The sequence below is a fragment of the Hipposideros armiger genome, unplaced genomic scaffold (assembly GCF_001890085.2).
Source record: "Hipposideros armiger isolate ML-2016 unplaced genomic scaffold, ASM189008v1 scaffold_178, whole genome shotgun sequence".
NCBI lineage: Eukaryota > Metazoa > Chordata > Mammalia > Chiroptera > Hipposideridae > Hipposideros > Hipposideros armiger.
Window position 1 is genome coordinate 344,305 of NW_017731528.1, and position 23,394 is coordinate 367,698.

The 23,394-nt window shown below is 48.6% G+C and overlaps 1 protein-coding gene across 1 annotated transcript in view; it reads left to right on the forward strand.

The window, feature by feature from the left end:
* LATS2 (large tumor suppressor kinase 2) overlaps positions 1 to 22,315 on the forward strand; it is an 82,993-nt gene extending 60,678 nt beyond the window's left edge. The window contains exons 3-8 of the mRNA XM_019652395.1: positions 10,405 to 10,537; positions 11,622 to 12,949; positions 13,883 to 14,465; positions 15,393 to 15,575; positions 17,216 to 17,322; positions 19,996 to 22,315. Of these exons, the coding sequence (XP_019507940.1) occupies positions 10,405 to 10,537; positions 11,622 to 12,949; positions 13,883 to 14,465; positions 15,393 to 15,575; positions 17,216 to 17,322; positions 19,996 to 20,490 (2,829 nt within the window). The 3' untranslated portion in view covers positions 20,491 to 22,315. The remainder of the gene's footprint in view (positions 1 to 10,404; positions 10,538 to 11,621; positions 12,950 to 13,882; positions 14,466 to 15,392; positions 15,576 to 17,215; positions 17,323 to 19,995) is intronic.
* Positions 22,316 to 23,394: the final 1,079 nt, after the last annotated feature.

The window sequence follows — 23,394 nt, forward strand, 5'->3', positions numbered from 1 at the left end:
CACTGCCTATTGCATTATATATCCTCATTAATAACAATAATTTTTTTCCAATTATGAAGTTTGTCAAATGGTTAGGTTGGGAGCCCTGCAGGCACTGAGAGCTCTTGGTGACAGTTACTGGCATGGAGAATACTGGCCACAGAGTCCACATTCTTGACTCTTTTTGTAAGCTCAGCCTTTCCCCAAATAGGGAAATTACGTAGATTTTGGGCCCCTTATTTCTAAGCCCATGACTGGTTTGTCTCTACCTGCCCATCTCTCCCACACACCTACCCGCACCTACACGCACGCTCGTTCCCCTCTACAGGGTAGCTGGGCTGGGCCTGTCCTGCGGAGGGTCTTCACATGCCTGGGGTCACTCTCCGGCCCTCTCAGTATTGGCATCGATAACTTTCTCCTTCCTGGGAAAAATTCGGGGCAAAGAGTGGCTTGTTTACCACCTAAACTTGGCAAAAGCTATTCTTGCCCTCATGGGCACAGTCCGGATTTTAATGCAGCACCCCACGTAATAGTAACTATATTAAAATAAATGCGCATGGATTTTTTTTTTTTAAGATTTTTATTGGGGAATTTGGGGGATGGGAACATCGCTGGGGAATTGGGGGAAGGGGAACAGACAAGTTGCTGTCGTTTTGTTCTTCAGTCTAGTTGTGGAGGACGTTGCTTCACTGGCCCAAGTTGTCACCATCATTGCGCTCTTCCCGGGCAAGGCAGATCAGTCGCCGGCTTCTGGACGGCCACTCACAGAGGCTGCTGGCCGCTCACACTGGCTGCTGGCTACACACGGTAGCCCATGGCAACCCACTGCCACAGGGACTGCAGCCTACGCCGTCGCCGGCGACTCACGGCAGCCCAGCTCCAGGTTGAGCTGTTGTTCAGCATCTTAGCTGTGGAGGGCAGTGTCACTGGCCCTCATGTGGGATCCGAACCGGGGCCCTCTGGAATCCCAAGCCAGTTCTTAACCATCGCGCCACTCGGCCGGCCCGCGCATGGATTTTTTTCACATAAGAAAATTCATACCACTGGCAATGCATGTTCTGAGATGTCACTGTCAGCAACATAAAATTAAAAACCATTTCCAACTGGTCTTCACAGCCAAGCCTTAAACAGAATGATTGGATTTTAAAGCACTGTCAGAAAATGGAAACTTTTTCTGAAAAATACATAAAAATGTAACTAATAGCCAGGGAATTTCAGTTTTCACTACCATGTTTCATAACTATAGTGTATACATGTGAATAAATTCCATTGCTTAATAAAGCACACTGTATTTTTCAAGGGCACTAATAAAAGTAGCAGATTCTGGTCCTCCTTAGATGAGCCCCTAGCTTTCAAGATCTTCCTATTGATTTGATAACATCTGAAAAGTAACCACAGGGGTGAGAGCTCTGTGTGATCTGCACCCAAATATCCCCTCCTTTTGATGTGATGGGTTGACTCTCCCCAATAGAGTGAGACAGAGGCAGCACGGAGGGCTACAGAGCACAGGAAAACAAAATGGCCACTCAGCTAAAAGGCGAAGGAGAAAGCTTGAGGACTGGAACAGACCTTGTTTGGGTGACGTAGGCTCGTGTGTGGTTTGGGGTGAGGGGTGTTCATGGCCCAGCCCGCAGGCTGCGATTGTCTGGAAGGAAGGGCAGCCAGCCTTCCCATACATCCAGCCCACTCGGTTTCGGGAGCCAGGCTTGGCTGCTAGCCCAGCAAGACACATCTCTTCTTCCAGAATCCTTCCAAGCCATCCGCAGTTTGTCCTTTGGCCATCAAGTGTTCAGTCATAGCACAGTTTGTCCCTTGGAAACTCAGTTTCATCGCAGCTCTCAGCCAAAGTGTGCACAGTTCACAGAGCTGATCCACATCCTGTGGGATGTGCACACCTGGGGTCACGGGGACTGGGTGTGGGCACCTCTGCCTTCAGTGACCACACACTTACCTGGGGGTCACAGTTCTGCTCACCAATGACAGATTTTCCTGCCTCATTCACAGACCACTGACCTGTCACCTTTCTTGCTACGATATTTCTTTCTCGAGCATCATGGGCTAAGGCAGAAACTGAGTCCTGTCCTTTATGAAGACCTTTTCCTCTGAAGGTAGCATTTCCAACAAGAGTGAATTCAAGTTCCAAATTAATTAATTCCCTTCGCCATTCAGCTCTTTACCTCCAGGCACCAGAAGACAAAGGCAGGTGGCCTTTATCTTACCTTATCTTTCCTATCTTATCTCCATCTCTGTCTGGACAGCATTGCAAGTTCAGAATTAAGTTTGCAGAACCCCCCCCCCCCCAGCTTGCAAGCCCTGCCCTCTGGACATGTCCTGACCTCTGAACCACCTTAAGCTGGCAGTCAGTGTAGTCCTGGCCAGCCTGAGCCCTGTCCAGCTGGGAAGCAAAGAAGGCTGGCTTTGGGTCTTTTTAGCATCTGTCCAGTTTAGACCACACTCTATCAAGGCCAGTTGCATTCTTTCTAAGTTTTCTGTCTACAGTCTTTTCCTATCTACCAGAAAGTCTATTGAGCTGTCTTCTGAATTCTGCCCATCCCCCAGCCCCACCCTCCATCCGGCATCCTTCAGCTCAGTCTCTTAAATTGCATGTCTCTCTAACATAGTATTAGATTTTCTTCTGTGTTGGGAAAACATGGACCTCTACCTGCTCATGACATCACGCCCTCTGGCTAGTGTTTCCCTAGAGTTATCTCTTCTGTGGGACCAATGTCACTCCTTCCTGAGCATTGCACCACCAATGCACCACTCTTGTGCTGCCTGCCGAAGGCTCCCACCTCCTTGAGTGAGCGCTCAGAGTACGGGGCCCTGTCTGCCCCTAGGAGTGACCATCTGGATTTCCTGGTGATTCTTTTAAGACCTTGTGAAATGGAGGTGCATGAGAAGTCCCCGGGCTTTTGCATGCTTATTTTCTTGGTGAATTGTACGAGCCCGATTTTAGAGCACCTGCTCTCTTCCTTAAAAATAGGAGGGATGTCCTGGTGGGGGAGGTGCTCTAGGAGGGCCAGAGCAAGCTGCCTGTGAAGCACATGTGCAGTTTCGGTGTGGCTTCAGTCCACTCATCGGGTGAGGTCGCTGCTGGACAGTCATGGGTGCAGTGGGAGCCGCAGGGCTGCCTGCAGGTTGGAGGCTGGGCTGGGGAAGCCCAGTGCAGTGATCCCAGGCAGTGGGCTGACTGTGTGCATGTGCAAGTTCATGCCTACACACAAGTGCTCGGGATCCAGGGGTTCTCCTTCAGAAGACATGACACTGAACAGCACCTTCCCCTCCTTTCCTGAAGTAGTGTAAAGTGTTTTTGTATGTTATATTCTATTTTCCTATTGATTTTTGCGATTTCTCAAAAAGAGATTGGACCCAAGTCATCGTGATAGCCATACCCAAGAGTTTAGTATTTCTTTAAGAACAAAAACATTTAAAGATATAATAATAATCTTTGTAGTCAGGTGTTAACCCAACCAAATTTTATTTGAGGGCCTGCAAAGTTGCAAGACCATGTCAAAAGGCAGTGCTTACTGCTGAACATGCAGCCAAATTATGATAAGTAAATGCAAAGTGGGTGTTTTATTACTGGGGTCATAATAGGAAAACTAGAACAACTTAGTGGAATATACTAGAATAAAAACATGTTTGTGTAGGTTTGCAAACATCACTAATCACAACGGCAGTCACTATTGGAATAATCTTCCAATTTTCTGATGAAATATTGTTTCTTGGCAGTCTCACAAATTCAGAGAACAAACTGATGGTTGCCAGATGAGAGAGGGATTGGGAGACAGGGTGAGAAAGGGGAAGAGAATAAGAAGTACAAATTGGCAGATACAAAATAGTCATGGGGATGTAAAGTAAAGCATAGGGATTATAGTCAATAATATGGTAATAACTATGTGTGATACCAGGGGGGTACTGGACTGTGCATAATGGTGGGAGGGAATCACTTCATAAATTATATAAATGTCTAACCACTATGCTGTACAGCTAAAACTAGTATAAAATATTATTGAGTGTCGATCATAATTGAAAAATAAAAAGTTAAATTATAATTAAAAAATTAGATACCCTTGAACAGTAACTACTATTAAATGCTACCTCACTATAACTTATTATTTCACTTTGTTTTTGGTAACATTTTGTTCTTCTAACTAAAAATGTTAACTATGGAAAATAGCATAAAGTAAAATATTAGTTATCCCTTATATATCCTGTAGCCATAACCTTATTAAAATCCTTTCATTTTTTTCCCCTGTATATGTCTAGATATAAAGACTGGGATCATATATACACAAGGTTTTGTCATGTGTTTTTTTATTCACCTAACAGTATATTATGAGCATTTTCCTATGTCATTAAATATATTGACAACATCAAAATATTCTATTACATGAACGTACCATGTTTAATTTATTAATACTTACTGAGAGACATTAGATTGTTCCTAAATCTTGCTCTTATATCTAAATAATTCTGAGATGAACTTCCCTGTATAAAAATAAGACAAATGTAAATATTCCTTTAAAATTGACTTCTATAACTTGAATTGCTAGGTCAAGGATGTGAATGTGTTTATGTTTTATGATACACAACAGCAAACTGATCACTAGAAATGTAACAATCAAAGAGTTCCTACCTGGACCTTGTCAGGTTACAAGGATGACGTTTTCTTAAAGGAGCAAGGCTGCTGCCAACCCGCTCTCTCCTCATCAGGGTTTTTACCTGAGCATACAGTAGGCCCAATTAAAAGGCTCAATCTTTTAATTTGACAGTGCATGTTTGTGAGCCTTGTGACCTTGAAATGGTAAATACATCCAGAATTAGCTCAGGGTCCCTCACAAGGTACACAAGTGCTTCCCCTGGCCTCTTAAGGAAATAAGAGAAGTTTTAGTTGTTTTGTCTTCTATAATACTTGTCTGTAAAAATGTGTGTAAAATTCTGTCCAAACTTCGCACTTTTTTCATGTAGTGCTGCCTTACATGCATGAAAGTCTGATAATTAATTACGTCCCAACGGGAGCTACAGCCCATGCAGATGGGGACAGAGTTGTCCGTGCTCATTGTTGGACACAGTTAAGGACACAAGAATTGACATACACGGATCCAGGACCCCTGAAAGAGTGTGTGTGTGTGTGTGTGTGTGTGTGTGTGTGTGTGTGTGTGTGTGAAAACTAGTAGAGATTTTGGTATGTTAAGTTGTCATACCTCTGTTCACTTGTCTTGATAGTGGCCAAAGTAAAATCTCTAAAATTTTGTCAGACATCCTTGAAAGCCATGGAACTTTAGAGTTGGCAGGAACCTTGGGATGACCTTGTGAAATCTTGCCCTGTCATTGGAATCAGCTGTAACCTGGAGAATTTTTGTCACCTGCCCACAATTCTGTAATGAGACAATATAGGCAGTTTTATTATTATGGAATTTGACATATGTATAAGTATTCTTATTGTCTTACCCTCTTTAGTAAAATCATTGTGTATGTCAACATAAAACCAAATTAAGTCAAATTTTTTATTTCTCATGTTCTACTGAAACCCTTGTTCATCGATATGATTAATTTGTACATAACTATGGTAGTAAGAGACATAAATTTTGCACATGAGCATTTTTCATGTTTACACTGTTGAAAGTTGCATGTTTTGGTCGCAGCTGCATACTCAGTGTCTAGAGCAGTAGTAGATGCTCAGAAAATATTTGTGAAGTAAAAGAACTGTGGCCATAAAAGCAATTTTATGGCTGCATCAAGTGTATTATAGGGAGTATTTTCATTATCATGAATATTTAAGCTCTTCCTAACTCACACCCATCCCCTTCTATTTGAGGGGCTGATTTATTATGCCTAATTCTGAAGACACCCTTATACAAATTGACTTCCTTTTTTTTTTAAAGATTTTTGTTGGGGAATTGGGGGAAGGGGAACAGACAAGTTGCTATCCTTTTGTTCTTCAGTCTAGTTTGGAGGACATTGCTTCACTGGCCCAAGTTGGCATCATCATTGTGCTCTTCCCGGGTGAGGCAGATCAGTCGCCGGCTTCTGGACGGCGGCTCACAGCTGCTGCTGGCCACTCACGCTGGCTGCTGGCTACACACGGTAGCCCATGGCAACCCACTGCAGCAGGGGCTGCAGCCTAGCTGTCGCCGGCGACTCACGGCAGCCCAGCTCCAGGTTGAGCTGCTGTTCAGCATCTTAGCTGTAGAGGGCGCAGCATCACTGGCCCTCATATGTGGGATCTGAACCGGGGTTCTCTGGCATCCTAAGCCAGCTCTTAACCAACGTTCCACTCGGCCGGCCCCAAATTGACTTTCAAATGGAATTTACTTAAATTACCCTGAGAATAAATTTCAAGGAGTAAAATTAATAAATAAGGGTACAAACAAATTTAATTCCTTTTAATACTTATTAACAAATATTCACCTCAGAAGAGTTTTATGGTTTATATTGGCACCAAAAATATAAGACTGTGAAGAGTTTCGCTAGCCTATTTATCTTTTAATAATTTATTTTATTTTGGTGCCAACAATAGTTATAAAAGGCTGCTTTATTAGAGTTTCTTTGATCATTGGCAAGGTTGAAATTTTTTCATGTTTCTTTAATTTTAGGCCAAATTTCTTCTTCACTCCCTATCTATAAGTCTTATCTATATATCTACATCTACATCTACATATCCCTCAAAAATTCTACGCTTCTGGCAGTGTAATACTTTTAGGGTGTAAGGCTGTGGCTTCATCCACTGGCCTTCAGAGGCCACTGCCAGGGTTGAATTCCCTCCGGTAGTGGTGCTGATGTGAAGCAGTGATTCATTTTCCTTTCGTGTACACACATTTACAATTCAAAGGGGACTTCGTTTTTCTAGTTTTTTTCCCCATCATCGTTTGAGCACACACAGGAAAAGGCGCCTTAAGAAGCCCAGGTGGCCCTCTGCGCGTTCTCTTTGGGAACCACAGAGAACGCGCAGCGCGTGGGGGCTGGGCCCGCCAGCCGCTGACTGTCCCGCCCAGCCTGTGCTTCTGACTGAAGCTTGAGCGCTGGCGCAGGACACACTGAACTGCGCGCTCCATCCACTGGGCTTCTAAAAGACCAGACAATGTAACGCAGCAGCGAACCCTGCGAGAAAACACGTGGGCCTTGCTTCATTTGTCACCCACGCGCCTTTCCGCTGGGGGCTGTAACTTCCATGTAAGCACCTCAGGAACCCCGTGCTCCCTAGTTCTTCAGTCTCCTCTGTTCTTAAGAAGTCTAGTCTTTTGGATCAGATTTCTTTCTAAGGAGAAGAGGAATACCACCCAGCCTGAAAGCTGGCTGTGCTGTCTTGTCCTTGACAAGCTGAGGATGTGCCTGTTAATTTGGGAATGTGGTGTCTGAGGCCCTCAGAAGCTACTGAAACTGTTACCCCAGGACAGCAGCACCCAGGAGGCCATAGGTCTCAGCCTCTTCAGCAAGCTGTGGCCAGAGATGCTTTTCCTCCATTTAAACTTTGAACTTGAATTGATAGTGCGTATGAGGAAGACAGGGAGGCAGGCTGGCAAAGACACACAGGAGGGCGACATAGACCCAACAAGGCCAAAGCTGTTCATTTCTCTTTTTCTGGTCAAAACTCATCGTTGGAATGTTAAAATGTTGGGCTATAACTTTGCTAACATTTGAAAAATGCTTCCTTACCGGGAAGGGCCAGGGAGAGGATCTCTGTAGGAATTCCTTTCTTTGTACATAATAACTTCTCACTGAATTTAAACTGCTCTCAGTCCTGTGTTGATGCCCGTAACACTGTCGAGCTGCAGAGTGTGTGAACCCAACTGTCTTCCTATGAGTTAGGAGTCATAATTTGTAGGAACGTGGCAGGTTTGCCTCAGCTCTTGCCTGTTCTCAGGTGACAGGTCAGGTGGGCGCACACCTGGCCAGAAGACAACCTTTCCCTGTGGCCTGGGCCCAGCAGGAGAGACAGCCTGCCTCCAGGGCCAGGGGCCAGCAGAGCCACAGAGCCAACCCACCGCCAGCCCTCCTCTGCTAGCCAGCGGGCCTCCTGCTGTGAGCGGCTGGTGGGGCAGGCTTTTCGGACCCATGGCAGCTGGAGAGCTGGTTGCTGCCCAAGGCTGCTGGGCACAGGCTCGCTGAGGGCATAACTAGAAACGCTGTGTGTGACATTCTTTGGACCCTGTCGTGCTCTCTGACTGTGCCCACAGGGGCCGCTGACCTTGCTGGAGGCCACCTCCCACCTGCTGGCCATACCCCTCACTCTGCACCTCTCTGAGCAGATTTACCTTCTCGTGGTGACACCCCAAGCTGCTGGCTTGGCGACTGAGGACTGGGTCACAGAGCCTGAGTGTGGCACAGCCGCCCACAGGAAGCAGGTTGTTCTGTTTGATAGGGTCAGGGCTCAGTGACATGGGGCTCTTGCCATGAGTAGCCACGGCAGCCGATGAGCTGCATATACCCGGTGGATGTGGGCGGCTTCTGCCCTCCCTTCAGTTTTGGCAGCATGGCAGTGTGTATGTGTACAGAGGCCTGAGGGTTCACACACAAGCCCCCTTTGCTTAGCGAGGCCAGTGACAGACCAGGGCAGACCTGGCCGACTCAGGTTATTCGAAGGTTTTATCTGATAAACGACATTAAAGTGCTGAGGTTTATGGTTAGAAACATCCCTGTGAACACTAGTCATTATTTGTGGTCGCCTCCTGTTGATTCTTTTTTATTAAGTTCCTAGATTTGCAGCACAGTAAATGTACAAGTCCTGAAGTCAGGGCAGCCGGTAAACAGGAAGAGAGTTGAACCATCCGTGCATACTTTTCTTAGCCGATGCCTGGCATGGAGCAGATCTGGAGTTATAAACACGCATGGCAGTTCACCCTGCAGATGGGCCGCTGCCACATTTCACACAGAACAGCGTGGACAGTTCATGCTGGCTGAAGGGCTTGTGGTTAGGGGTCTGCTCCTAATGGCACATTTTAAAAACGGGCACCAGAAGCTCCCTGATGAAAGGCGGTCTCACCTGTCTTTCTCTGAGCTGTGGAGACGCCTTCACAGAAGTGACCCATTGCATCACAGAGCCATGAAGCAGGGTGAGGGCTGCACCCAAGTGTCCCCTTCTGAACTCTGCTCTCTCTCAGCAGCTCTTCCAGATTTTTTACACTTGCCCTTTTTGTCGATCTAAGTGCTGCCTTTGAAACACAGCTCTGTCCTTATTACCATCTCCCAGTCTGCTTCGTAAGCTGTCACCCCGTTCCCTTTCCCACCCTGTGTCCTCAGGCCCCTCCTATCCCATCATCACCCCCTTGCTTCTGCATTTTGTTTCTTCCTTACCCACCCACTGGCCCCTTGACCTCAGGACGCTCCAGGTTCCCTTCTGTGGAATCTATGCCGCCTCTGCCTGCTCCATGCCCGTGCCCAGTAGGCCGGCCTGTGTGGTCGTCCTCCGCTCTCCCTGTCTTTCCTGTTGGCCCACGGCTCTGCAGACCTGATCCTAAGGCTCCTGGACCACAGCCTTCACAGCCCTGCTTGCTTGATCTTCCCCACATGACAGCGCCTCCAGCTGGCCAGTCATCTCTCTGCCCCAGATCAGTCTTCTCATTGACCCATGTCCCTGTTGGAAAGCTTCTGCAACTGCCTTCAAATCAGGGCAAAACCCCAGGTCCCTCTACCCAGTCCGTGGTTTCTCCTGTTGCTTCCTCAGGCTTCCAGCCTACCCTCCCCGCCAGGCTCCTGCTCTGACTGTTCCAAGACTACCTTTCCTCTACTGGGCTCCCACCTGCCCAAATTCTGTCTGTCCTTGAGGAGTCAGCTATGTGCGCCCCATCTCTTCCATAGGCGGTCCCTGGGGTCCACTCCCTCGGCGGAAGGAGTCTGTCTCCTGTGACCCCCATCCACACTACCTGCATCTTCCCATGTGCTCAGCAGTGCCTGTCCCACCACAATTCTGAGGGGCCTGTCCTGCGCCGGGCATGGCTCCTTGCCCTGTCCCGCTAGACCAAGGCCCTTAGCACAAGTCCCCTGCTGCTATAGGCAGCACAGGGCATTGTAAACAGTAGGTATTTGGGATGCTTTCTATAAATGGCTCTTTGACAGACTCCCCTCCCCTTGGGGCTGGTCACCTGGTACCCACGCCCCTCTCAGATTGAGCCTGGGGGTGAGCTGGGTCAAAGCAAGGTCTTCCTGGCATACTGTTCTAGTGTTAGGTTTACACCCCCAAATCAGAACGTATCAGCCCAAGCACACATGTTTTCTAAAACGCAGAACTTAAGATCCCTTCAGGTCCCCCACCCAAATTCCCATATGCTCTTGACACTCGCTGAACAGGCTGTGGTTTAGTGCGGGTCAGACTGTCATTCTGAGACTCTAGCCGGCACAGAGAGGCGAGTGTCACAGTAGTCAGGTGCGGGTGATGGGAGCCCCTGGTGGCTTTGTTGACAGTGGCACGTGTGCTTCCTGCAGGAGATGGCAGGCCGAGCGCTCAAGCAGACTGGCAGCAGGAGCATCGAGGCCGCCCTGGACTACATCAGCAAGATGGGCTACCTGGACCCCAGGAACGAGCAGATCGTGCGTGTCATCAAGCAGACCTCCCCGGGTGAGCGCAGACCTGCCCTGGGAGCCAGGATGCTTGGGATTTGTATACTCACGAGGGAGGCACAGCGAGGCCGTGCTCAGCACACCCACTCTCAGCACACTGCCCCATGCCGGTTGTGGGTGAGCCGAGCCTGCCCTGCTCTGACTTTCATGCTGAAGGGCTGTAGAAGCTGGGACTTACCTGGGTGCCCCCCCCCTCCCCGGTCTGAAATGAGCTGTGATACTTCCTACCTGGGGGGAGGTGCTTGTTTTCTTTTATGAAAGATTGAAAAATTCACTGGATACCAAAATTAGGCAACCCAGCAGAGTGAGAATAAAACCGTTCTTTTGACTTTCTCTCGGGCCTGTGGAGGAGTCTTTGAAAAAGGAGGTTCATGGGTTCTAGAACACGCTTCTTCTCACACCGTAGCCTGTGGGAATACCAGTGCTCCAGCACCTAACACTGCTTCACAGGCCGATGACAGGTGGATGGTCTTCCTCCAGGATGGAGCTGCTGGCACAATTGTCTGGTGCCTAGACACCAGACTAGGTGTGATAAGGGACTCAGGATACTTAGCAAAAGGTGTATTCCCTACTTTGTGGAAGGCCTTGGATAAACCTACTCCATTGTTGAGTGAGGATTGCACAGGCATTGGAAGCTGCATCTTTTTGCTACGAGGGCACAGACTTCTGTCTTCTTCTTGACAGTGCTCAGCCCACTGGCCCTGATTTAGCACAGCCCCCCAGGGGAGCCGCAGGCCCATGTTCTGTGGTGTTTTCTTCTGCATTTGCCTGTGGTGTGTGCTCAGTTGTGCGATCTTCTTAGCCGAGGAAACAGTGATGTCTGGCTGTGACTTCTGCCTGACATGGTGGCTGTAAGGGTTCTTGGCTCTACCAGGCCTCCCTGTGAGGGTTCTGTGTGGGCAGGGCAGAGCCTTCTGACTCAGAATACAGCCTAGCCTGCATGTGCCCCAAACAGGGTCCTGCCCTGCCAGAGGCCTTCAGCCATGGAGCGGTGTCAGCCTGCTAGGGTGAGCAGGAGCCTCAAAGTGCTGGAACCGCTCCACAGACCCCTCTAATGATGCCTCCTGTTCTTTCCTCTGCAGGAAAGGGCCTCGCGCCCACCTCTGTGCCGCAGAGGCCCAGCTTTGAGGGAGCAGGCGACCCTTTCCCGCACTACCATCAGATGAGCAGCGCCTACGAGAGCAGCACGCTGGAGGAGGTGCCCCGGCAGTATGTGGACTTCCTCTTCGCCGGGGCCAGCCCCCACTGCGCGCCGGGTGGCCCCCAGCACCAGCCCAAAGGTTACTCTTCCAGCATGGAGGCGGCCGGGATGACTTTTCCTGTGGCAGGGCCTGGGGGCCAAGGCCTCCCGCTGCAGGGCCCACACTACAGGCCGCACCTGCTAGTGCCCGGGGAGCCCCTGGGTTACGGCGTCCAGCGCAGCCCCTCCTTCCAGAACAAGACGCCACCGGATACCGGTGGGTACGCCAACCTAGCTGCCAAGGGCCCGTCTGGGCAGCCTGGGGCAGGCCACGCGTTTCAGCCAGCGGGAGCCGCTGCGGGGCTGTACGTGCCACACCCGCACCACAAACAGGCCACCCAGGCGCACATGATGGGCCCCCCTCAGAGTCTGCTGGCACCCTCCAGGAACAGCCTCAACGCGGACCTGTACGAGGCAGGCAGCGCGCCTGTGCAACCCTGGCCGGCGCCTGCCCTGGCCCGTCGAGACTCTCTGCAGAAGCCGGGCCTGGAGGCGCCGCCGCGCCCGCACGTGGCCTTCCTGCCTGAGGGCCCTGTGCCCAGCAGAACCAGCTCCTTCAACAGCCACCAGCAGCAAGTGGCCGTGGCCTCCCCGAACACCATCACGGCCGTCACGGCTGCGCACATCCTGCACCCAGTGAAGAGCGTGCGTGTGCTCAGGCCCGAGCCCCAGACGGCCGTGGGGCCCTCCCACCCAGCCTGGGTGCCGCCGCCTGCCCCCAGCCCCGAGGGGCCCGAGTCCACCGACGAGCACCCTCCGCCTTTGGGGAGCACCGGCACCTTCCCGCGGGACGTGGACGTGCGGTGCCCACCCCCGCCGTACCCCAAACACCTGCTGCTGCGCGGCGCAGCTGAGCAGGCGGACTTGGACAGCCTATGCACCGAGGTGGAGCAACGGCTGCGGGGCGCGCAGGGTGAGCCCCCTGACCGGGCCGACCGGGGCCCCAAAGGCGCCAAGGCCGACAGAGGCGGGAAGGATAAGAAGCAGATCCAGACGTCCCCCGTACCTGTCCGCAAAAGCAGCAGAGACGAGGAGAAAAGAGAGTCTCGCATCAAGAGCTACTCGCCCTACGCGTTCAAGTTCTTCATGGAGCAGCACGTGGAGAATGTCATCAAGACCTACCAGCAGAAGGTCAACCGCAGGCTGCAGCTGGAGCAGGAAATGGCCAGAGTAATGTCTCCTTTCATTCCTACCGCTGTCCCTGGCCCGCCCCCAAGCCCGTAACAGGAATCGCAGCACATGCCTTCCACTTCTGCCTTGTCACCTTGGGTACAGACCTGTCATCTCCGGGCCGTGGCATGGGCATGCCCGAGTGACCTGAAGCAACAACAGGTGTTGCAGCCTGCCGTCCCCTGTCACCTCGCGTCGGGGATCAACACTGGCTGTCCTGAGGTGCCAACAGGAAAACTACCAAATGACTTGTTAGGTTGTGTCCTCATTCATGAACAGAAATCCTCAGGATTTACTAACCAGTAGTTAAAACACTTTGGGAAGAGTAGGAATAAAGTTTGAGGTTTTATGAATTGAAATTGTGGGATTTATAAAGAAAAATACAGTAGTGATTCATTTATCCTTTCTTTAAGTCGATATTAAGTAATGTTTTAAATATATTTACCCTACTTGACACTAAACAGCTAGACAAGATAATTGATGAAATTATTTAAATGAAATGTTAAAATACATTGAAATCACATAAACCAATAATTTCAAATTCCAAAAATTTGTGGGGTTTGTGCTTTCCCATTTTCATTGACTTTTTCTTTTTTGTTTTCCTATTTTCCCTGAGCTATTAAAATAGTAGATTGCTCTTCAAGTTCCAGGAATTTTGTGGTCCCCTTTCCCACAGATTTTTATTAGTAGGCGTTTCCTTTAGTTTTTAGGGCCTAAAGCCACCTCGGGAGAGAGCTGGCTACTTGTCTCCCTTTGGGTTCCAGATTTGTGTCTGCCTGTGGTACAAGGAACAAAACCGAGTGTCCTCTTGCGTGGAGCATGTCGGACCCATTCTTCCGTTCTGTCATTCCTGTAGATCCAGGTGGGGTCCAGTCAGTCCTAGGGCATCTCCCCCAGACCCCCTGTGACGTGACCTTGTCTTCTTCTACACAGGCGGGGCTCTGCGAGGCCGAGCAGGAGCAGATGCGGAAGATCCTGTACCAGAAGGAGTCCAACTACAACAGGCTGAAGAGGGCCAAGATGGACAAGTCCATGTTTGTGAAAATCAAAACCCTGGGCATCGGCGCCTTTGGGGAGGTGTGCCTGGCATGCAAGGTGGACACTCATGCCCTGTACGCCATGAAGACCCTGAGGAAAAAGGATGTCCTGAACCGGAACCAAGTAGCGCATGTCAAGGCCGAGAGGGATATCCTGGCCGAGGCGGACAATGAGTGGGTGGTGAAGCTGTACTATTCCTTCCAGGACAAGGACAGCCTGTACTTTGTGATGGACTACATCCCGGGGGGGGACATGATGAGCCTGCTGATCCGCATGGAGGTGTTCCCCGAGCACCTGGCCCGCTTTTACATTGCGGAGCTGACCCTGGCCATCGAGAGTGTCCACAAGATGGGCTTCATCCACCGGGACATCAAGCCAGACAATATTTTGATAGATCTTGATGGTCACATCAAACTGACCGACTTTGGCCTCTGCACTGGCTTCCGGTGGACCCACAACTCCAAGTACTACCAGAAAGGTACTGTCTCAGGCCACAGAGAAGGGCAGTTGCAGCCCAGCCTGGTGGCTTACCTGGCGAAATTGTCTGTCACTCCCTTATTTTATAATTTGGTGTGACGTCCTTTCCTTCCTACGGAAATAGAGTGACCTGTGTGAGGGTGTTTTTAAGTTGGTGAAGTTCCTTTTTGCTCTGATATTTTGGGGACAGTAGGCTGTGGGGTGTCATGGGCCTTTGTAAGGAACCATCACGCTGCCCTATTACAATGAGCCTTCAAAAGCGAGTGTTCAGGACCCTGAGGAGCGATCTGTGTGGCTACCCTGAGTCCCCCTGTAGTGTCCGGGGGTAGGTGTAGATGTGGTGTGGTTTCCTCCGTCTCCTGTAGCTGTGCTGTGCGGGAAAGTCAAAAGCAGAGGGCCCTTATCTTGTTTATAGCTCGGATTCTCCCAGCATTTATGTTAACACCATAGCTCATGCTTTCCTAAGCCATTCCCATTTTATGGCATTTAAGTCATTTTTGTTGGCATTTTTCAGTCCTCTTAGGCTATTCCATGGTCACCTTAAAACACATCCTGCATGCTCGCTCTGGTGGCACATGCACAAAGCGCCTCTTGTCGCAGGTATAAGCCTGTTGGGACTGGCCTGCAAAGGGCTCAGAGTGATGTCCCTCAGTGTTTCTCAGAGTCCCTCAGGTGCCTGGGCCCAGCGCTGCCTGCGGTCCCACGATCACAGCACCATCATTTGTGCCCTGGTTCCCTCTGGCCGCATGCAGCGTCTCAGCCCCGGGACCACGGGCCGCCCCGCGGAGCCTCCGGGCCACCTCTCAGGGTGCCAGAAGCTGGGCTGGTTACTCTTCATCTGAAGCTGTGATCTGTTGTGTTGTTGAATGCTGACGGTTTACTTCGTTTTGTATTTTCTTCTTTCTCCGCCCTGATTCCTTGGTGGAAGGGAGCCACATCAGGCAGGACAGCATGGAGCCCAGCGACCTCTGGGACGACGTGTCAAATTGTCGGTGTGGAGACAGGCTGAAGACCCTGGAACAGAGAGCCAGGAAGCAGCATCAGAGGTGTCTGGCCCACTCCCTGGTTGGGACCCCAAATTATATCGCGCCAGAAGTGCTGCTCCGGAAAGGTGGGTGCCTGGCCGCTGGCCTCCAGCGTCCATACTCCTCTCCTACCGCCCGATGGGAGGCCGTCTTCATTCCAGTCCTCTCACTGTATCCCTGGTTCCAGCTTGCTAAGACCCCCCTTCGCCCTCCCCATATTCCCATTGTAATGGGTTCTCATGGAAACATGCGTCACTTGTGTTTGGGGATGGAAGTCACCGCTGGGCAGTCTTTGCTCTCTCCTTCCTTTGGGTGGGGTGTGTGCTTCCTACCTGGGACCCGAAGGAATCCCTCCAAATGGCTCTGCCAGACATGTGATGGAGACCATCGTGAGGGTCACGGAGACACTGCCTGTCTGTCCCTCCGGCGGGTCATTGGGTGTCACAGAGTCCCAGGGTTGTTTCCCCGCCCTCCCTGCTTGTCCAGAAACGTCTTGCAGATGACGTTTGGGGGCAGCAGTGTGCACAGAACTACAAGTGCTCAGTGGGGGTGGTGTCCACATGTGATATTGACTGGTGTCCAGAATGTGATATCCCAGAGGAGCTTTTCAGGGACCTGCTGCATGGCCATAGCAGGAGCACTGTGTGGGTCTGGTCTGAGCAGGAGTCCATGGTGCACGGCCGTCTCTGCACATTGCTGTTCCACGTCGTTGCAGCCAGCCAGCCTCGAGCCAAGTCTCAATTTCCATTGTTCGCTGTCAGAGCCACATCTGTGACAGAAACCACTCTGAGAGGCATTGGGAATAGTAACCACAAAGTAGGAGGAGGGAGGCCAGGCTGTGGGGGGATATCCGTGTCCCCCAGCACCCCACCCAGTGCACAGGCCCACAACCAAGGGGTGGAGTTATTCTGCAGCCTGTAGTGCCACCCGCCCAGGAGCTAGACTGGCAGTCCTGCCAGCAGGTCTTATGTCCCAGGTCGCACCTAGCCATGGTTAGGTGACATCAAGACTGGAGCCTGGCTTGGGCTGGACCATGGGGCTCTGGAGGAGAAGTGGGAGAGCATCAGAGAAAAGCGAGCCTTGTTGTCGGCAGTCTCCGGGGGCCCCTGAGCAAGTGACCCGCCTCAGCTCCATCTGGGAGCTCTGTGACCAAGAGCCTGCTAGGAAGTGCCTCACACAGACTGTCTTTGGCAACACCTGTTCCCTTCATCTAAGTGCCCCCTTCTCTCCTCCTTTCCTCCATTTTCTTCACCTTCTTCCAGACCCCCCTAGGAGAGCCTCTCTGGGAAGCCCTTATCACTGCACACACCTGTCTATTGACAGGTCTTAGCACTTTCTGTTTTGTGGTTTCTACTGTTTTAATTTGTGTCTGTTTGCATGTCCTTAAAGAACTTAGCACTCTGGTTAGCACTGTCACTGACAGCAAGTAATCTTTTCAAATTAAGAAGCCTTTTATTATTACAAAAGCATCCTGTGTTTATCACAGACTAATGACTGAAACTAAGAAAAGGCAAATGACCATCCTCCTCTGTACATGAAGCTGTCACCTCTCACAGGTGCCCTTTCCAGCCTTTATTCTGAGCCACACGTGCAAGGAGACACATGTGTGTAGGTCAGTTTCCTTCTGCACAACACGCATGCCCCTGAGCCGTGCTTCCCAGTGGCCATCGGGAAGCGCCTGAGGTTTCGTGCAGGTCTTTGAGAGGAGTACGTGCCTGTCTTCCAGGGTACACTCAGCTCTGTGACTGGTGGAGCGTCGGCGTGATTCTCTTCGAGATGCTGGTGGGGCAGCCCCCCTTCTTGGCCTCCACCCCCACGGAGACCCAGCTGAAGGTAACAGAAGAGGAAACACGCCTGCTTGCTGCGAACACACATGGTCTTATGACCTTTTATTCTTAGCGTAGGAATGTCAGTTGTATATATTGGTTTTTTTTAAAGCATTATTATTATTACCTATTTTGAAAATTTTTATTTTAATAAGTAAAGCCACTGAGTTAAACGTGAGTTTTAATATATATGTGTGTCTGAAATTTTCCTTGAATTATTGGTCACATGCCATCTTGGTGTTCCCAGGTGAGAGCAGTGAGAAGCAGTGAAAGTGTGCTCAGATCTAGTCTCTGCTGCCACCGTGCCTGCTGCGTACAAACAGAAAACTATAACTGATACCTAAAGAAATCACTTTCTTTATCTGGATGTTACATCATTACTGTCTAAAAATTATCAGCTGTATCAGGCTGGTTGTGCATATTTCTAATATACATTTGAAGTAATTAAATAATTATTTTGTCGATCATTTATAAATGCTAAATAGTTAGTTTTAGAATGATGGCCATTTAATCTGGAGTAAAGGATTTGGTTACCTGAGAAGGATTGAATTGAGAATCTAGTGAAATCTTTGGAACTTCTCAGAATAGTGCACTCACCTACTGACACACATGCTTACTAGAAATTCTAGGGAGTATTCATGTGCTCCAGAGTTCATGGTAGGTCCTAAATTAACAGCCCCTGAATCAGAGAAACCCTATGTTACGGCCAGGCGTCACTCCAGTAGCATGGAGTTAGAATTTGGCACCCTCTGTATCCTAGTTGAAAAGCTAAACCACTCACTAATTTGTCTGTGTGATGATGACCGTGTTTCTAGTGGGATAAAGTTTACCATTTTAACTATTTTTAACTACAGTTCAGTGGCAGTGAGTACCTTTACAGTGTGTGCACCTGTCACCACTGTCTATTTCCAAACACTTCCCATTGTCCCAATCAAAAGTGTCCCAGTTAAACACTAAGTCCCCATTCTTTCCTCCCTCCTGCCCCTGCGACCTCTCTTCCACTCTCTGTCCCTATGATCTGACTGCTCTGGGGCCTCGTAGGAGTGGGATCACACAGTGCTTGTCCTCCTGTGACGGATTTATTTCACTCAGCATAATGTTTTCAGGGCCCACCTATGTTGTCACGGGTGACAGGATTCCCTTCCTTTTTAGGGTGGAATGACATTCCCCTGTGTGTGTATCCCATTGTGTTTGCCCACCATCTGGCAGTGGACGCTTGGGTCGTCCCCACCTTATGTGGCTAGTGTGAACGGTGCTGCTGTGAGCATGGTGCACACAGGTGTCTGTGTGAGCCCTGCTTCCCATTCTTCTGGTGTGTCCTCACAAGTGGGGTCAGTGGGTCACATGGTAGTTCTGTGTTGATTCTTTGGAGGACTCCCCACACTGTCTCTCACAGGGCTGTACCCATTTGCAGTCCCACCAGCACGGCACGAGGGGTCCCTTTTCTCCACGTCCTCGCCAGCACTTGTTTTCCTCCTTGTTAAAATAGCATCCATCCCAGTGGTGACTTCACTCCATCCCAGTGAGGTGGAGTCTCACTTGGTTCTGATTTGCATTTCCCTGATGATTAGTGACGTTGAGCCCCCTTTTCTTTCATGTGCTTACTGGACATTTGTATGTCTTTTTTGGAGAAATGTCTGTTCAAGTCCTTTGCCCATTTTTAATCAGGTTGTTTGTTTTGTTGTTGAGTTACAGAAGTTCTTTAGATATTCTGGATATTAACCCCTTATCAGGTGGATGTTTTGCAAATATAGTCTCTCATTCTGTGGGTTACGTTTTCGTTCTGTCAATAGTGCCCTTTGATGAGCAGAAGTTTTAAATTTTGATGAAGTCCAATTGGTACATTTTTCTTTTGTTGCCTGTGCTTTTAGTGTCATGTCCCAGAAGTCATTGCCAGATCCAATGTTATGAAGATTTTGCCCATGTTTTCTTCTATGAGTTTTATAGTTCTAGCTCTAAAAACAACTGCTCAGGTTCAAACCAGCCATCCTACCCACACCCCCACCTGCCTCCCCACCGCATCTGAGGCCCATCACCCCCGCCCGCAGCCAGTTCTGTTCTATCCAGGCCTTGTTCTATCCTCATTCGAAGCATGAACACTGAAGTCCTTAGGTTTTCTCCTCACAGTGGGCACATGTGACACACGTATTTACTGGACACCCAGACAGCTTGTCTGTGTGGTTCAGCATCAGGAATACGAGGCCAAGATCGTAGGTCTGTCAGCTTTATTCTTATCTGTGAGCTTGCTTTTTTTTTTTTTTTTAAATTTCAAAACCTCAGTTGACCATCTCTTGGCCACAGTAAGTATTGAATGAAAACCATGATGGTCCAACAGAAACCTGTTGCCATAGCTAAAGAAACGACTCACAGAGGATCAGTTTCTTCATTTTTGTGGAGAGAACAAAATTATTTTGCTAAATAGTCTGTAATAGAAGAAAATCGTCTCTTGGTCTGTGTGTGGCCTCATCATCCCAGGCCTCAGGCTGCGTGCCCCCTGCTAGAACTGCACTGACCTATAGCTGCCAGGTCCACAGCCTCCGTGGCTTCTGTGTCTGTCCTGACTTTTCTCCCATCATGCAGTAAAGTATATTAAGTCACTTCATCACATACTGCCCCAGAGCTGCCCGTATTGGCCTTGAGATGTGAGGAGAAACTAAAACTGGTTCTGTTGTGTCTTGAGGTGATAAACTGGGAGAACACGCTCCACATTCCAGCCCAGGTCAAGCTGAGTGCAGAGGCCCGGGACCTCATCACCAAGCTGTGCTGTGCCGCCGACCACCGGCTGGGCAGGAACGGGGCCGACGACCTCAAGGCCCACCCATTCTTCTCCACCATGGATTTCTCCAGTGACATTCGGAGGCAGCCAGCCCCCTACGTTCCCAAAATCAGTCACCCCATGGACACCTCCAACTTCGACCCCGTAGATGAAGAAAGCCCTTGGAGCGATGCCAGTGAGGACAGCACCAAGGCCTGGGACACGCTCACCTCCCCAAACAGCAAGCATCCTGAGCACGCCTTCTACGAGTTCACCTTCCGCAGGTTCTTTGATGACAACGGCTACCCCTTTCGGTGCCCAAAGCCATCAGGGCCGGAGGCTCCGCAGGCCGACACCCCTGCTCTGGAAAACGCCACCCTGGTGGGTCAGACTGAAGGTTGCCAGCCAGTGTACGTGTAGACAGCAACCTGGCACCCACCCCGCCTCCTTGGCCAGGTGCCCGCAGCTGCTCCAGCACAGGTCTAGTCGGCTTTGTGTTCAGTTTGTCTGGTGGTTACATCACTTGAAATTCTGGTCTTCACCAAAAATATGCCAAACAAACAAAAAAGCTTTTTAAAAAAGAACTCAAGTCTAGCATATCTTCATTTCTAGATTCTGGTTGATGAGTGGAATGGGTGTCAACATTGCTTTGAATTGGCTTTTGAGGAACGTGCTACATTAAAACAATATTTCTAAAAATTTAGTACAGTTTAAAAAGAGCACTTGTTTTGTTTATAGCCATTTTTCCTACTAAATTATAGGGATTAACTTTGACAAATCTCGCTGCTGTTATTTTATACCTTTGTATTTTGTCCACAGCACTTACTCACATTTAGGAAAAGACATTACAACTGAAGAACATGTGATAAGAAATCTCTGTGCAATAACATAAGAAGAAAGATAACACTGTTCTGATGTTACTGATACCATTTTATTCACACAATGTTTTTTGTTTTATATTTTTTCCCACATTTCAAAAGTGTGATATAATGTTAAAAGCTGCTTTTTTTTTTTTCCATATTATAGTATCATAGAAAGTGTGAGCAAGGTGACTGGGTGTGATTTCCGGTGTGTAGAAAGGACCGCATGAGCAGGGTTTTCTATTATAAAATGACCATATCTTGCCATTCACAGCAGGTTCTGTGAAGATGTTTTTACCGAGAATCTATAAAAGAGACGCTCTAGACAGTGCGCCATGACGTGTCATGTGGGTGACTTGGCTGTGACTGTGCCCCTTATTGTTTTGTTGGAGAGATTCAGGTGTGTAACTGAGAAGACTTTCTGTGTGTGTCTTAGGTATGATTGGGTTCTTTGGGGGTAAACGTAAACATTTCTCATATACTAAACTTGTGTACATTAAAAGGGATTAAGTTAGCTATGCCAGAAAGTTATAAGTTAATCGTGGAACTCTGTCCGTCGGGTCACTGGTCAGTCCACTCTCTTGTTCCTGGCATAGCTAATGTGTGGAATCCAATATGCCACCATGCTGTCAACAGACGGCCACTAAGAGAGCTGCCCGACACCGCGCTGTGTCTGAGACAGCTGAGGTCTCACCGGGGTGGAGTTCAGTAACTGTGCTGGTGCCCTCTCACATTTTGTTTTCGGTGTGCTTTGAAGTGTTAATCTAAACTTTGGTTTTAAAAATACATGTTTCTCATCTTTGTAAAACAGCAAGGATTATTCAAAGTGACATTGGAATACAAAAAAGTTAAGCCATACTTATTTTCTTAGAAGTGTAGATGTATATATAACTACATAGCCAAACATACAAAATATTCCTTATTTCAAATTAGTATGATTCCTATTTAAAGTGATTTATATTTGAGTGAAAAGTTCAATTCTTTCTTGCTTTTTAAAAATCTGATGCATCGTATTTTTCATTATATTATTCCACATATTTTTCCTTGAAGTTTTTAGCATAATGTATTCATTATTTAGTATATATCTAGGCAGCAACACTTAAATGTTTATCAATGTCTAAACTAAAAAAAAAAAAAATGATTCCTGTGTACTGGTTTACATTTGTGTATGAATGGCCAATTCTGAAGTCTGCTGAGCTTGTATCGTGACTGTCAGTATTTTCACTATTTTTCAGTAATGCCATGTTGTTATTTACAGCGCTCTGACACACTTTTATGTGGTAGGTTCTTTCTCAGGAACTCAATTTAACTATTATTTATTGATATATCATTACCTTTGAAGAGCTTCTACTGGCACAATTTATTATTAAAATTTTGAATTCAAACTCCTTGGTTTCGTGTTTTATTGGAATTTGTAAGTTCTTGCTTTTGTCAGTGTGTTATATGAGACAGTTAAAGTTAGTTTTTTGTGTGTCCTTGGAGAAATGAAACTTTATGCATACACAGCACAAGAAAATATGTATACTTTTTTGCCTCTTTGACAGAAGTAGGAGATTTATGCATATTTTTCTGCATCTGTTTTCTTTACTTAACAGTGTATACTAGCACATAAATTCCTCATCCTTTATTATTACTGTGTAACAGTCCATCACTAGGGTCTGTTATAATCAGACCAGTCCTAGATCAGTGAAAATTTCACTTGTTTCTGGTCTTTTTCTACTATAAACCATGTTGGAATAAAGAACCTCTTATAGTTATCATTTTGTGCCCGTGCAAGTACATGCATAGGATAGATTACTAGAGGTGGTCTTTATAGGCCAAAAGTGCAGTGTATGTGCAATTTTTATGGTGAAGTAGCCCTGAGTGACGTTGGAAGGGAGTCCTGCATGGCTCTGTCCTACACATCTTGCCGGGTGGCCGAGAAGGCACAGTCCTGACCACTTCTCAGCACTGAGTTTGCAGCGGGCACCTTTAGGATGCGACAGTGTCTCCTTCCAGGACAAAAGCAGCCAGCTTGCTTGCTGCTTGCTGTAACAGGTGACCTTCCTCCAGCTCCGGAGCCCACCTGGGCCTGCTATGCTTCATCCAGAGACGTAGGGCAGCAAGAACTCGTGCAGACATGCTGGTGCCATGCTGCTTTGTGTGCTGTGTGGCGGAACAAAGTCCTTTGTCTCTGATCCCTGCGTCTCTTGTCTGAGTCCAGGGGCCATGAGGGAGTCACAGGCTTACGTATTACCTTACAAATAGAATAAGATCAACTCTTCCAACTGACAACAGGTATCGTGTCGATACACACATTCCCAGTAGAAATGCACAGTGTTTACTTACAGTCTTGCCAGACACATGGTGTAGCAACCTTTCCGATCCTGTCCCCCTGGGTGGGTAAGAAGTCTTGGTGTACTTGTACTTGGCATTCTTCTCACTTTGAAAGGAGTTGAGCATCTCTGTGTATGCTTGATATCTG